At 42.8% G+C, this 16,257-nt stretch overlaps 1 protein-coding gene and 1 long non-coding RNA gene across 3 annotated transcripts in view; one reads left to right on the top strand and one right to left on the bottom strand.

The window, feature by feature from the left end:
• The first annotated feature begins 1,175 nt into the window (after positions 1 to 1,175).
• The window catches only part of LOC119910340 (fibroblast growth factor receptor-like 1), a 28,863-nt gene continuing 13,781 nt past the window's right edge, over positions 1,176 to 16,257 (top strand). Inside the window, exons 1-2 of one of the 2 annotated variants that reach the window (XM_038728901.1) lie at positions 1,176 to 1,474; positions 2,399 to 2,494. In XM_038728901.1, the coding sequence (XP_038584829.1) occupies positions 2,410 to 2,494 (85 nt within the window). In that variant the 5' untranslated portion in view covers positions 1,176 to 1,474; positions 2,399 to 2,409. The remainder of the gene's footprint in view (positions 1,475 to 2,398; positions 2,495 to 16,257) is intronic. The other variant, XM_038728900.1, reaches the window with a different exon arrangement.
• On the bottom strand, positions 3,176 to 14,891 carry LOC119910342. Its single transcript, XR_005445616.1, has 2 exons — positions 14,773 to 14,891; positions 3,176 to 4,402 (listed from the first exon to the last, which is right to left on the bottom strand). It is a non-coding gene; the product is annotated as an uncharacterized LOC119910342 (long non-coding RNA).

The raw sequence follows: 16,257 nt of genomic DNA, 5'->3' as shown, positions 1-16,257 counted from the left end.
TGAATGTTCTCCGGAGATGCTCATTTACAGCCTGGGGCTATTTTTGTTACTATTTGTCAGTTCTTTCCTGCCACTTGAGTAGGCAGCGTAGGCCTACTCATCAGATGACCAACACCCTGCTTAACTGAATTTCTGAGTTTTGCTGAGAGTTGGAGTGACTCATTAGAGCTTCAGATTTTTCCACGTAGATAAACTGGCACACTCACCGATTTAAAGAAAGATCAGTTCACTTGTCTTGAATAACCACATCAGCCTGAGAGTTGTTAAATGTATTCTGTGGAGGGAGCTTTCTAAAGAAAGTTTCTGTTACAAAATGGGGGCATGGAGTTTGAAAGATGTGAGTCTTTACCAGACATGGAGGGTCATAGAAGAGACTAAAAATCAGGATATTTAGCCTCAGTGGCATTGAGTTACTATTTAGTTTTTTTCAATCTCTTTGAAATACCCCAACTTCATGAGAATGCCATACAAAATTACTAGAGTAATGCTCAAAGAAAAACACATACAACATACACTACAACATTCTGGACCAGCACAGGAAAACTTCTCGTGATAAGTCGAAAATTTTAGTCTAAAATTTCCTTATATCACAGGTACAGCTGTCAGTACTGGATTAGAGGCAGAAACAGCAATAGGATCCCCATGCTACTATGAGTTAAACAGTTAACCCAGTTAACGTTATGGTGAACTGATCTGGTCAGCACAGGCGCCACTAGGTGGCAGCACTTGTTCATGGTGTGGCATTAAAATGGGCTCTATCGGTTATAGCACAAGGAGATACAGTAATGAACCATATTTTCATGAATTTGCCCTTAAATATTGAACATGTTGTGTTCCAGGCGTGGTTTCTGTAGCAATTTACATCTTCCGAAGTTATTTCTGAGTCTTTCATGCCCAGTAGTAAGTTAATTATTTTAACTTTTGATTTAATCTCACGCAGGAGAATGGCAACACAAAATTTCATTAACCTGCCTTTAATACAGCCATAAGGATTTAATTTAGTATCCTGCTTTAAACTCCACAGTTGTTAACTCTTTTCCCATACATTAAGCTGCCAGCTGTGAGATAATGGCTCTGTGATGAAGCAATTGAGTGAGTGGCTGAGAGATAAAGAGTTAAATGTGTCCGGCCTCTGCAGGCTGTGATTGGTCCTCAGCCGCAGCGTTGGGACTGACAACAAGTCTCCGCTCCGTGCGGACTGGAAAAGTCACTTGGTGGACGGAGCCAGCTCCACAGACTGGACTGAGTTTTTAAAAATTAGCACATGGGACTATAATTGTGATTTATGGAAGAGCCCGGTGTTATTACAACCTTGAATGTGCTATTTTATTTCTGAGACGAGCGCGCGCTGGTCAGAGGTCGGTGAAAAGTCGACCACTGTCACTTTTGATTCATGGACTCAATACGGACTTCAGCTAAAAGCATTTCTGTCAAGAGGCTGACTCAAGGTTGACTTCATTCATAGAATATCCAGGTATGTTATCACCATATGTACACCGGCCTTTACTCCATTTTATTTACATGTATCCTCTGTATGTGCGTGCTTACCCATATTTGACTGTAAGTGAAGCAAAGATAAACCGGTTAAAACATACGTTTTCATGAACCGTTTGCTTTTCAAGACCTCGTTAGCTGTTTGAATAGTTAGCCGACATATATTCATAGCTGTGCTATTACATTAACTAGGACGTCTTAAACTTTACCAGTACCCCAAAACAGTGGTTCTCAAAGTGGGGTCCGGGGAGGGGGTTCCAGAGGTCCCCAACAAAAACGGGAATAATTTATTTTCTTTATAATTCCATCCATAATTAACACAATGACAGAATGTATGAGAACTTGGGGCATGGGTTTCATACACTTTCTATAATAAAACATCTAAAAGCAAAACTCCTAGCAGACAGGCGCCCTGGGACAAAATCTTATCAAACGAGGGTCCCTGGTCTAATTTGTTGGTCCAGTTTGAGAACCACTGCCCTAAAAGACTGTGGACCCCAATGTAAAGCCCCAGACAGACCCCAAACCTGAGTTTCTGACTGCACTTGGACATACTGTTCATGTATTGCCATGGAATTTATTTATTTTTTTTAATACTGGTATTGTGTAATATTCTTTTTAGACCCCACAGACATTCTTGCAGGCCCCAAAATGTTAGAGGAGTCTAGTTGGAAACCACTGAGGTCAACTCAGCAAAAAACTTTGTCCAGCCAAAAGTATTTTACTATCATGAAAACAATGCATTAAATAGTGCAAACATTAAGTTAAATTTTATATACTAAAGTAATATTTTTTTAAATTATAGCATGTGAAATTGGCTTGAACAACAAAACATTTTGATCTGATAGCCCCCTGGATTGCTATGTGCATATACACTGTGTCACTGTTACCATGTGTCTTTCAGATTTAGGGGACATGAAGTTGTCTTTGGACAGTATGGGCGTCCTTAAGATTGTGCTGTTCATCCTTGAGGCTGTTTTGCTGACCGACTGCGCAAGAGGTGAGAGCTGCTTCATAAGCGTTCTTTCTTTCTCACTAACATTGCGTGCATTAAACCTGGAAGGTAATGCCAGATTCACAGTTCATTATAACTCAAGTTGACTGGCTGTTTTCTTGTGAGCATGAAGAAAGTCTCAGTTGGCTCTTAACGCTTTCGCGCAGAGAAGTAAGAGACGGAAAACTTAGAGCTGAAAAATCTCTAAACAGAGCCCAAAATCAACACAGGGCAGGGGAATGAGAGAGGGCAAGCCAGCCCCTACCCCCAGTTTGTGTGTGTTTCAGTCATGGCCGTGTGTGTGTGCGCGCGCACACATTCACTACAGCTAAACCAAACAAACATCATCCATCAGCTTCCCAGGGTGAAAGAACACAAGTCAGTGTAAGAGTCCGGCTCTCCCGCAGCTAGCCAAGGGACTGCCACACATCAGCCTTATGTGTGTGTGTTTTTATATGTGTGTGTGTTCACAACTGAAACACTGAGTGGAGAGCCTTACCACAGTCCACAGCACTGTTTATTGTGCCAGTATCAATACTTTGCTTTATAAAGACAAGTTACAGTGAGCTTGTCAACAGTTCATGAATAACTGTCGAGGCAATTTCTATGATTTCATCCACCATCACTGACTACTGAACCATGTCTGATGCAATCCAGTGGCATGAGTCAAAGACAGAGGCAAAACTTGAAACTACACTCTGGCTTTAATGAGAGAAATATGAAAGTCACACACATTTCCCTGGAAAACAAGCTCTATTGCTCTCTCTTTTTTGTCCCCAGCTTAGCATGGAAGTGAATTCAAGAGGCATCTGATAGGTACAATACCTGCATGTGGCTATCGGGGCTCGAGGTAGAAGGGGCAGGAGTGGGCAGGCTGTGGGTTAGAGGGGGAGATTAGATCTGTGGGTCTGCAGACAATGCCTCATTCACAGCGTGGCAGCCGTGCCTTCACGGCACGACTAAATCAAAAGTAAACAAGACGTGAAGGCTAAATAAGATTAGACAGGCAATTTTGTATGTTTACAGATTAGCAGATGACCATGAAGGAGAAACACAAAGGGATGAGGATGATGGAGAGTGAAGGTCCGATGGGTCTAAAATGATTTATTATCAGACAAAAGGAAGAATTTAAAGCCTGCTTTTCATAATTTGTCTGAAAGTGGTTACAGATGCACAGACACATGAGCAGATATGTTGGCAGGCGGTCTGAGTGAGAAGATTTTGAATGATGCTCGACAATCTGTGAAGTGTAAATATTCCACAGTTCTCCCAGCAGAAGCAGCGATACAGTGACTTCTGTGTTACAGTCCAAATGCAACAGCTTGACTCTGACATCCTATGATATACAGTCAGGGAGTTTTGACTCCAAACTTGTGCTTTTAAAGTGAAGCCAAGTCCGGAAAAGCTGGAAAACTCTCCCTGTAACACTTTAACAATACATGATGACAACTTTGACTTATGTGTGAAACAGTAAAAGCACACTGGAAGTGTTACTTTACTGCTGTTATGCTGAAATTTCAAACAATGTACCTGAGAAGACAGTAAGTTTGGGTGAATGATTTTAAGCCTGTTGCTGTCAGTCATCAGGCGACATCTGACCCTGGACCCCATTCCCCTGTGCCACACACACACACACAGGCATCAACCCTCCCTCTATCTACAGCTACGACTTTGCGACTGGCCAAGCAAGAATTATTTCTTGAGATACCCCCCCCCCCCCCCCACTAGAAACCCCCGCACTTCCTCCCTCCCAGTGCCTTCTTTCCTCCCCCTCTGGTGCTCGGCCACCCCCAGCAGCTGGAGGAGGTGCTCAGTGATGTGTCCCAGTAGAGCCTCTAATGTGGTGACAGGCCCGGGGACCACTGGGCTCCACGAATGCTGCAGCCTCGACATGTGGATCTGCAGAAATGCACCCTGGGAGAAACAGAGAGGCACCAGGTGTGTCAGTTATGCACCAGGACTAGCTAACAATAAACACATATGCACTGAATGTTACTGTTTTGATGCATTTTATTTAGAAACAGGCATCAAATACAGTTTTTGAGCATGTATGCGACTCCGCTTTATTCCGGTTTTCCAGCACCACACACATGTTTGCTTCACCTCTGGAGCCAGCCGGTGAAGTTTAAAGCTTGCAAACTGCTTTGCAACCCTGTTGGAAAATATACATTTTATAGGAGAGTTACATCATGGTTTCATAACAAGAAGGTACTATGAGATAAATTGTATGCCAAGGGCTTTTAAAATCACAAGGCCATTTGGCTCCCAGACAGTTTTCCATTTCCTTTAACCGTAATGAGGCTAGTTTCTCAGTAACCAAATGCCCCAAAGTCCTCTTATTTTTTAAATAGCTCCTGAATAGTAAGAAGGTGTAACAGTGGTGTTCTGGCTCGTGGGCCAAGCTGGTGAGATGAAGGGGGGGAAGAAAAGGACAAAGAATTAGTCTGAAAAAGCTCGGCTCTGCTGCTGTGTTGCCCAACTCAGACTTTAATGCTCCATTTAGGTATGAAAAGTAAAATCAGTTTTGTGTTACGCTTTGTTTTTCAGCCCACACCAAGCAGTGGAACTCAAGAAAAGTCAAACATCGTCTTCCGCTTCAACTCTGTGCGACTCTTCACCACATCACTTCCAATTTTCTGTGTTTTCAAACCAGACAATCACCACTGCCTGTCGCCCCTCCTTAAACATGTCCCCCTTCTTTTTCCCTGCTTCTCTCTGCATTTCCTCCCATTTATTACCAGTGTAAAGTTAAAGGAAGTGAGTTAAGTTATGTGCTGTTGTTAAAACAAGGCATGAGCTGACCTTTACTCCCACCCAGCCTTTCTCAACTCTCCCTAGCCCCTATTTACTGAGTCTGGGTCCATTTGCGGAGAACAATGGATGGATTATTACGTGTGGCGGTCCCACAGGTCGGACAGGGCAGCAGCAATTCATTTTAAACACTCCTCATCGTCTATTAGAGCTCACACTAGACGGGGGACTCTCTGAGGCGCTGCCGTTTAGAGGTGCGTGAGAAGAAGTTACGAGAGTGAATGAGCGCTTCTTTTGTGCGCCTGAATATATGCGTGTGTTTTATTAAGCAGGCTGAAATTACCCTGAGAAAAGTCATGATAATGAGACATCCAAGGAGCACGGGGCAATTTGGAAAACCTCAGAGGTATACCAACAAATATTCCCACTCCGCCTCCTTCTCCTCTAAACCAGGTGGAAGTAATATTCCTCCTGCTATGATCCCTCTGTTTCTATCACGGAAATAATGTTGCCACCACTATAACAATCCATGTTTCACATCTATCAGCACACACGGCTGACCCTTTCAGTTCAGGAGGAAACATTCGGAGAGAGGAATGTGTCAGACTTCACCCCTCCGAGGGGAAAGAAAGGAAAGGGCTGTAGCTGTGATAAGTAGTCATAATGGAGGTCAGTTGGTGTTTACTTTAGCAGGGTCATATAATCCCTGTGAGCAACACTCCCCTCATTGACTGACTTTAATGGCCACTTCAATTAGCATTCATGTGGAATTTCAACAAACCATTGTCTGCTTCCAGTATTTGTCATTTTCAGCTGTATGCTAATGCTTGGATGCACATGAGGAAAATTTTATTTTCCCCCTTTTTTTATTATTTAAGGAAATCTTATTGAATCATGCGAAGGTCTGTGTGTGTGCAAAGCTCATTAGTTTGTTTGGGCAGTTGGCTCTGGGAGTGTTTTTGGACCACACACACTCTTCCTGCTTGCTCAATGGATTTGGGTTCAATTAAATAGAATTCCTTTTGCTCCCGTTAACCTTCACAAATGTGGCTGCTTACAAAATGCACACGGAGGTGCCAGACTGTCACCATTCACATGGTAATCAACTTTATGCGCTTCCCTGGTCTGGCTTGCAAGATTTACCTGGCATATGAATTTCATATTTTGGTTAATTGAAAGCTGTTTAGTGTTAAATAAGCATGTGATGATACTGGACACTGTTAAGACTTCACAGTTCATGCTGCTGTCTTACACCCTTGGCCCAAGAGAGAGTGGACTGAGCAATTGGAAGCGAGCCTGTAGGTGGGGGTGAGGGTCCGCCTCGCTGGAACCTTACAAGTGACCTTACAATAACATTTCAGCTCCACAGTGGGAAGTGTTTGTCTTGCGCAACCCCTCTTACTAAGCCTCCTTCATTTCTCCAGTCCCGCTCTGTTTTCTCTTTTTCTTTTGAGGAGCCAAGTCGTGGGGAGAGACCCCCTCCTCCTCCTCCTCCTCCTCCTCCTCCTCCATCTCCTCTTCATTTGGTGCTCCACAGCTGTTCTGTCAGTCACTTCAGTAAGCGAAATGATGGGATTCCAATTGCTCTCCTCTTTCACCCCTCAACAGGAGAAGCCGTAATTTGTTTTATTGTAGATTTGAACTTGTAGATTTATGATTCGGACGGATGAGTCTGCATTAAGCTGCAGACAGGAGGTGTAGAAATCAAAACTTTTTTCCTACTTTTCTTTCTTCTTTCTGCTTCTCCATGACTTTCCTCTAGCATTGGTTCCTTGTCACCTTGGTATAGAAGCCACCTTGTGAAATAAACAACAAATAAGTGCACCATGAAAACCTTTTGTTGTTTCAGATAAACATATTTATACTGATGTATGCCATGATGGCCTTCAGGATGTTGCTTGGACTGAGCGGGTTTGGACAAGTTCAGTAGTTGTCATTGTGATGTTAGTGAATAAAAGGCTGATTTAGACGGCAGAAATATTATCTGGCCCATCTTACTGTATGTGCTTGTTTGCTGTACTTGCCACAGCCTGCTTGAATCTGTTCTGCTTTAGTCTCATACTGACTTATCAGAATACCAAATCAGGCAGCCAGGAGGTACTTGTTTACATGTATGTCAATGATGAGCTTCCTCTCTTATTTTTATTTATTTTTACCTCTCTGTGCCATCAGGTCTTTTATTGTTTTCCTTCTGTTTATACTTTAGGGAAGCAGTTGGGTGTTAGTCATCTTTATAATTCTATATCAGACATCAATACCTCATTTGAAAAAAAATATTATATAAGTCATAAGTATTTAAGTCTTTGTTTTTTTTCCATCTCCTTCACTCTTTGAGGGTTTCATTAGAAATCAGTTGCTGTCCTGACGAACCCTCAGACACACACACACGCCAGCCCTGCCATTCTGCAGTTAAAAGGTTGATTGAAACTTATGATGGTGGCAACAGCGATGGCTGGCTGGGCCTGAAGAAAAACAAGACAGGGGACAGCTGGGATAAAGAGCTCTGAATGAGGCCTCCGCTGCCTTCGACACACACCCCCGGACCCTCCTTCCAGTTTCTTCCACCATCCCCTACTCGACACCCCTCTTTCAGTTGACCTCCAAAGATCTTAGATGAGACCCCACACAGCTTTGTGGCTTTTTCACTTCCACTTAGTTTTTCATTAGTGATTCTTTTGAGCGACCTCGGAAATTCTTTGTGCATTGTCCCCATTGATTGAGGTTAAAAAGAGTCTGGTCTGGGTGATTGCTTGTCACAGTACGTCAGAATAGGAGTTTTCATTTTCAGCGTTACAGGCTGTCATGATGGCATTTGTTTGCTCCCATTTCCAGCAGCAGCACTCTCTCTCAACCCTGGTGAGGCGGCAAAGAGGCCCTGATTTTTCATTCAGGGGACCTCTGTAATGAATGGAAAAATATGTCCCCGCCTTGACTTGAAGAGTGGAATGGGACAAGGGAGGAAAAATCATTTCAGGAGCAAAGAGTATAATCTGTCATATTTTATAATAGGGCTACTGCTATCCCAGGCTGGAATCCTGTGCCATGCAATGAAACTGATTTGATTTCCTCATGCACAGGGATGTGAGTTTGGGACTTGGATCAGCCCCCAGCCTGGATGTGCTTGAAGTTAGAGGCTTACCAGATGGGGGCAATGCTCCTTTCATACAGTTATTCTGTGTCTAGATTGAATATTAGCTAAACTCATTCTTCTTTTTGTTTATTTTTATCCATGCTAGTAGCCCGACTCTAGGGATGACAGTATCAGCTTTTCAGTTGGTCAGTTGGTCAGTTGGTCCAGACTGTAATATCTAATAACTATTTGATGGATTTCCAAGAAACGTTGCTAGTCCCCGGAGGAGTTGCTTATTCTCTGACTGTAGCGCCACCATGAGGTTGATATTTGTGGTTGAGAGTGAAATGTCTTGATTGACATTTCATGGCAGTCCTATTGAATGGATTGCCATGAAAACTGGTACAGATTTTCAACGTCCCTAGAGGATGAATTAGAAATACTTTGTTATCCTCTGACACATTATCTACTTTTAGGCATTCAAAATTGGATAGTTAGCAGTAGGAAATAAATGGATTCAATAATGCAGTCCTTGCAGCAGGACGTCTATTCTGGTCATTAGCTGCCTGTCCCTGTGCAGGTCACCTTGATAAAAGGACTGGATAGGTCAGCATGGACAGTTGATTAACAATGAGAGAGACAGCCAGACTGGCAGACAGAGATGGATAGAGGGCAGTGACCTTTCTACAGCCGAGTTGTAAGGTGAACCGGGAAAGCACTGAACAAATTGTCACTGTGAAAGGGCGAGTACCACATCGTAATGACAAGCTCAACAACTCCTCGATGACAGATTGATTTGAGACAATATTCCTGGATTGTCAAGAGGCCCCATTGCTGTCAGTGAGAGCTTTGCCAGTTCCTTCACCCCCTCCGTCTGTCTCCCTTGGCTTCTCCCCTCTCTGTCTCGTCTCTTGTCTCTCCCGCCTTTCTCTTTCCCTCACCCACTCCTCTACTAGCCTCTCCCTCCCTCCTGCTCCTGTCTGAATCGCTCCATTCTGCCAAAACACTCCTGCTACATCGCAGTCTGTCATTGGCCCTCTCCTAAAAAGACCTTGTTGACAAAGGTGCTGGTGTAAAGTGCTTCCCAGTGTCATGGAGATTGGCTGATCCTCAGACTGTACACTGGTGTAGGGTTCCTGGAGACGGAGAAATGAGGGGCACTCAGTGCCTGGCTCGGCCATCACCATCATGACACAGATGTGACCACGACACACAGAGACACACATACTGGTCCAGTCGGTGACAGCATGTCTGGCTCAAAACGGTCTTGTTTACAGCCTCTGTGCTTCTCTGCCAGTCAGTAGAACATCTGACCAACGCAAAGCGATGGTGGCTCGACTTAATAAGACATCTGCATCTCATTCAGCACCTCCAGACTGGACTCCGGCTGTGTCAAATGTAGACAGTGAGCCAAAAGCAGGTCGGATAGTTATGTTTTTACCACTGTGGAATGCAGGAAGGTTGAAGGAGGAGGCATGCAGGGAGTGGCAGGATGTACCTTGCTGTTGACTGATCTTGTTCTTGTTATGCATAGCCAGGGTTTATTGTCCAGCAAGCATGCTCTGCAGTAGTTGCTCCCAATGTTTTTGGCAATGTCTACTTGTGGCCCATCATCATCTGTTGCATATGTGCAATATATAGGATAGTACCAGAGTACCACAGTGGGTGGCTCAGGAGGTAGAGTGGGTTGCCTGTTAACCGGAAGTTTGGCAGTTCAATTCCTGGTTCCTCCAGGCTGCATGTCAACGTGTCCTTGGAAAAGATACTAAATTTGTACTTGTTATTATTCGGTCCATTAATTTCTGATTCAAGTACTTTTATAAACAGCTTACAGTTTACAATGTTAGTCTACATTTAACATTTGAAAGTTTGTCTTTTTCTTCGATTGTATTTTTTAGTAAAATAGTGGTTCCAAAACGTTTTGGCTGCATCCCTTTCAATGTCTGCTTGTGATCTCACAGTTTATGGTCTTAGTGTGCAAAGAGTGAATTTTCCTTCTCACATTGTATTATTTGGAGGATTTTTACAGGCCTTATGAGGTATACATCTTCAGTGTTTCACAAGAAAAAAGCAAAACATTTGAGAAAAGTCAGAAAAAAATCATCATAATATTGTGTAAATGAAAAATATCCCACTGTTTTATATCAGTTTAATCATCCATCTCGGGAACTCTCAGATTTATCGTGGGATCTGATTGTTTGTGGTCCCAAACACCAGGTTAGTAATAGCAATGGATTAGAGGAACATTTCGGGGAAAACATTATTATTAATTTTTATAATATTTCCTGCTTTCCTATTTTAGTTTAGTCTAGTTTATGTGTATGTGTACTATATGTAGTTATATAATGTTCTGTTTTGTATTTGTTCATTATGTATTTGTGTTATAAGACCCCCTTGAAAATGAGATGATAATAAATTCAATTAAATTCAGTTCAGTTCTGGGTTAGATTGTCTCACTGCCCGTCTGGGAGATGTAGGGAACCACCAGGAAGCAGTATGTGGTTAAATACTAATCTAAAGTAAGGACTTTAATCTTTGACAGCCTTTGTTGTCGGTGGCATGAGGACATGCAGATTAATGAGTCTGTTTGCCTCTAAACTTTCATTTCTGTGTGTGTTTATGAGAGGGAATAAGAGACAATACACCGGCGGTCCAGAGCAGCCAAACACGTGTGAGCGTTCACACAATGTCCCTTTTAGTGCCAAGTGGTCGGTCCATCTCAAAAACATATCAGACAGACTGTAATAAACAGGTGCTTGTTGGTGCCGTGCTGTGTATTGGAGAGAGAGAGAGAGGTCTGTTTGAGTGAGTCATGTGGCTGGGGCTGAGCCCGGGCCAGGGAGTGGGGTGTGAGATTGTTGGGATTCCTGGTTACTGCCGCCTGGGCCCACCTAATCCCCCTTCACTCCCCCATGCAGCCCTCCTCTCCTTATGAGCTGTGTGTTAAAGGAGGCCTCTCTGCCATCTTAGCCTCTGCTCCCGGCCACTCTCTAAATCAACCCTCTTCTCTTTAACCCTCACCCTACTTCTCTCTCCTCGGCTTGATCTTCATTTCCCTGACCCCTCTTTCTCTGACTCTGTCTGTCACCCTATCTGGCCTTTCTCTCCCTCCCCAGCCTCCCTCCTGTTGCCTCTTCCCTGATAAGTGGCCCTAAGCACACACTCGGCCCCTGTGTGTGCACCGAGCCTTTGCCTAATGGAGTGAGATAAAGCAGCTAGAGGGCCCCTCACTGTGCCCTGTTTATGAGAAGGCAAGACTAGGGAATTACTGACTGACATTCGCATGAAAAGTTATACCACTGAATTAGTCTTAGTGTTTTTTATTTACTAAGAATATCTGAGAAGAGGTGTCTATATTTGTATGTAGATGTCAAAAAGACCTTAGAAACTGTCTTTTTGACATTGTTATTGAAAGATTAGAGCAACATTAAACAGTCTTCCTTAATCTCTATATTGGTCATTCCTGCATTTTCTCTGTATATGTGTGTGTGTATAGTAACATACACATAACCAGAAAGAGATAAAATTAACATTAAACATTAAACATTAAACGATAAAGTCTGTGCTATTCTATATTTTTGTTTATACAAATCCTATGAAAAGACTAAAACAAACAATGCATTAGTTCATATCTCAATCTGACTATCTGTTGCCCTCAGATTAATGCCCCTTGGTTCCAACTAATGTAAATACTTACCGTTCACAAGTATACTTTCAGTGATGTTATTCAAACAGTAGTAAACAGTGCCCTTGTTGGGGACTATTTCTAGGTGCGTTATATCACATACATATCACTCATTGTAACAGTGTGGCTCTTTAATGTAATGTTTCTGGACAGCAATGGAGCACAGAGGAGCTATATGAGGCTTTTGCTACACAGGTAATCATAGCCATAGTGTTGGTCTGGTATTTGTTATGGGACTTGTCAGAAAAATATAAAATATTTTCAGCCTCACCCTTTAGAAAAGAGAGAGAAAAGAAGGCGCTTAAAAGGTAATATTATTAATAATAACCCAAAATAGTGACAACTTTCAGTTTCTGTGCAGTGGTAGACCAGGTAAAACATTGGAAAAGTGGGCTATAAACTGTTCCACTGCAACTTGTATGCACTATCCAGTAATAAGACAACATGGCCACTCCAAAAAGATCATATGAAAGACCTCTATTAATTCAAGTTAAGGACTTTCCATAACGACTCCGTACTTTTCCAGGCTTGTGGAAGTATGGAAAAGTATGGAGTCCTTATGGAAAAAACCCTAACAAAATTAAAAGGGGCTTTTCATGTATTCAAAGTATCAATAAGTTATAAAACTCTCCCAGAAAATGGTTAGCTGAGGCAGTAAGGCATTTGCTTTTTTCCTGAAGGTTTTATTTCATAAAAGTGTATCAATTATTTATGTTGTTTAACGGATGTAGTCTTTTGAGGTGGAGCCTGGATTGACAGTAGCAAGGAGTCTACAAACACACACTTTCTCGGACAGAGGCAGCTGGGGCTGGGAGAAGGCAGTCAAGTTTAATGAAATGTAGCTGAGTTCAAAGGCTCCACAGTAGGGCCTGTTAAGGGTAGGTCGCGTGATGGAGATGTTTCCAGAAGGTTTATGACACTGGAGTAATTTCTCTCTGTTTCTTTCCTGTTCTTTTGATGAGGGGGTCGGCAGAAGCCTGTTGTTCTGGAGTCATTAGTGAAGGAAGCAGAGGTAGATTCACTGCAAACAAGGAGCGACGTTATTCCAGTGATTCTGCTTTAATCAGATAGATTGACTGGAGCATCTTATTCTCTTTACCTCTTTCTTTTTATTCCACCCCCTTCTGCTGTTTCTCTAGTCCCTCATGTCACCCAATAGCTCCTCCTGCACCATTCCCACCACTGAATCAGTTGCTATTCAGCCCACATCAGATGGTGCCGAAGAAAGAGCCATTGTCCCGGCTGGTCTTACCCCTCTCTTATCTATTGATTGGAAAGCTGAGAGGAGAAAATAACGGGTATTGATTACCACGCTGGGTGAAGTTGCTGGGCAGGACGTCTGGAGGGGTAAGAAAAGACGGCATTCTTCACCCTCCGCTGCCCCGCTGCTGTCAGAACAGCCTCCACCGCCACTCTATGTATCCAGTCCTCTTTCACCCTGCTCCTTCCCTCCCTCCCTCACCTCAAGTCCTTTCTTGAACTGCCAAGGTGGCTCTCCCCTACTCTTTCTCTCTCACTGTTTTTTGCCGATTTTTATCTCCGCTTGTGAAATGTATAGCCAAGTGCAGCAGCAGGCTCTGAACAGAAGCTCTGGCCTTTCACACACTCTCCGAGTGGCAGTGTCTCCCTCACCTTTCGCCTTCACCCAACCCCTCTAGTCTCAAGTAGAGTCACTGGCTCCGGTTTTTAGATTTTATGTAGTTTATTTGTAATTTTTTACCCTTCCTTCCTATGTTCCTTGAACATCCATTTTGTTATATTGTTGTATTACACAAGTGGTCCTGAGGTTTTAAGAGATTCATGATACAATATTTCCCTGGTAGCACAGGCTCCATTAAACTTCCTCCCTTATGTTAGAGGTCTGTCTGCCTTGTACGGTCTGCTGAGCTAACACAGTGCTGCTGAGTAGGAGGAAGCATTCTCCAGCTACTATCTGTCTCCCTGCCACTTATCCTTTAAGTAAATATGGAATATTGAAGACACATTCACTCCGATCAGTGTTTATCTTAGTGATGAATCACTACAGTCTGGCATTGTGCAAAAGACCTTTTGATGCACAAAAAATTCTTGGAGATTAAGGACCAAATCCTTTTTATTAGAAGATGTTGTTAGATAGTGTTGTTTGAATACCTGTGTCCTGTATTGGGCATACGGTGTTGCGTGCATTATCAAGTTGTTCTCATTGTGGTTAGTTAAGTTCCAGGTGTTCGCTATTGGAACGGCTGTCAGCAGCCAACCCAACCCTTTATTGACATGTTTGCAATGACTAAAAGGACCAAAGTACTTTGTATGGGGGGAAAATGCATGTACACATCATTACAAATCCGCAGGTGTTTTTTTAAAAGAGAAAACAAATGAGGAGAGAACATTGCTCAACTCTGACAGCCTTTGTAGTCTGTATTTTCTTTCTTTCCCAACATATTTCCCTTCTCGGATGCCTGCACGTCAGATCAACAGTTCATTAACCCGCTCACAAGGTTTTCTTAACAACTGCTAAATTTAGTCTGTATCGCAAGAATGCCTCTTATTGAATGTGCCCCTTTCTTAAAATAATCCATCACCAAATTGAGCAAAGAAAAACAGAGCTAATTCTGAGAGTTGCCAGGCCTCCTCCTCCTCCTCTTCCTGAGTTATGAAAGATTTCTTTCACACATGGAGCTCAGCTATAATAAGGAGCGCCATACCAATGCTGCAATACGGGAAAGCTCATATGATCATGTGTATCATTTTACATTTACAGAGCAGCTAACAATTCTAACAATTTGAGTAAACACTCACCGGTTTGTCATAGATCTGGCAGATTCCCATTCATCACAGCCTCCGTAGAGAACCATAATGCTTAGTTCAGCAACCAGGAGAGAGCCTCTGAGGACTGAAGCTAAAACAGCAGAGAAAAGTGCACCTATAGTATATTTTACCACCATGGTGTCATAACATGTTCTATTCGTACATCCTGAACTATTTATCTCACAATCAAGCTGATTAGGCAAAAATTCCCTAATTCCCTTTTTTCAAAATTGGCTTTCATTTTTTACAGAGAGCCTCTGTGTGGTAGTTTCAACTCCAAGGTTAAGAGAACCTGTCCTTGAGAGGGAGGAATAGGAGGAGGGGGAGGAGCGTCCCTATTGAAGAAGGGATGATGGTCATGCACACAGCGCAAATACTTATAAAGTTATTTAGACAATGTCCTTGATTTCAGCACCTCTTCATGCCTTGTTTTTCAAAAGGACTTCAAAAGGTTTTTTTAAGAGCGGAGATGGAGGGAGGAAATCATTTGTTACACATTCCTCTCACTTGGAGCACCAGCTAAAGCTTTCTGGTCTATTAAGCCAAAAAGCTCAGGAGCTGGAGTCGTCCTAAATAACCCAAGTTCAAGATCACATAGACCTTTATCACAATTAAAGGAATAGTTAGACATTTTGGGAAATACCCTTATTTGTTTTTGTTTGTTTGCTTTGGGAGGTGGTGGTGGTGGTGGTGGGGTTGCGTACAGACCATAAGAGTGGTATCAATCTTCTCATCCAACTCTCCTCAAGAAAGCGCAGAAGCCTATTTCCCAAAATGTCAAACTGTTCCTCACACTCACATTACGTCTACCAAACGTAGACGGAACCTAGCCAAAGTTTCACTGCACCCACAACATTAAGCCATCTGATCATATAAATGAAATTAGTAGAAGGAAGCTTACAAAAACACATTTAAAGAAGGATCCTCCACTAGAAGGCTGGGTGTATAATAAGTGGCGAATGCTATGCAAATAACACTGCAGAGAGGTTTTGCAGCGCACCGTTATATGTTTTTCCAAATGGAAAAGAGCATTCAGATGTTTCCTTGTCTCTTTTTATTTTCTGGAGAAGAATATAAAGCTCCAGATCAGCCGTCCAGCTTCCAGAAATCTTTGTTTGACAAGCAGTACCTATGCTGGATCAGTGTGTTTTGATACTTTGCTTCAGCTGAACCTTTGACATGAATCAGGCCTTGTTTTTGTGTCAGTCCCATTCCATTAATCCAGAAGGAAACACATGGTTGAGTGGCTTGCAGGACCCTAAATCTGAAGAGATAACTGAAGCCTATTTGTTCAAGATTTGACAGAAATGTATTTATGTTTTGACAAGGCAGTTCAGTCTCAGTCCATGTGAGCTCCAGCAGCACCATTCCAACGCTGTGACCTGTTTGTGGTCCTAAAGCAGAGTCTGCAGAGTAAGAAACTGAACAGTGAGCACCTCTGTTCTACTTCTGGTAGCTGTGGAGTGAGATATGGGC

This window comes from Micropterus salmoides, unplaced genomic scaffold, assembly GCF_014851395.1.
Source record: "Micropterus salmoides isolate LMB-PRFRI ecotype aquatic unplaced genomic scaffold, ASM1485139v1 Ms_hic_scaffold_19, whole genome shotgun sequence".
Lineage (NCBI taxonomy): Eukaryota > Metazoa > Chordata > Actinopteri > Centrarchiformes > Centrarchidae > Micropterus > Micropterus salmoides.
The sequence above is the reverse complement of the archived record's forward strand: the minus strand, read 5'-3'. Positions and strand labels throughout refer to the sequence as shown.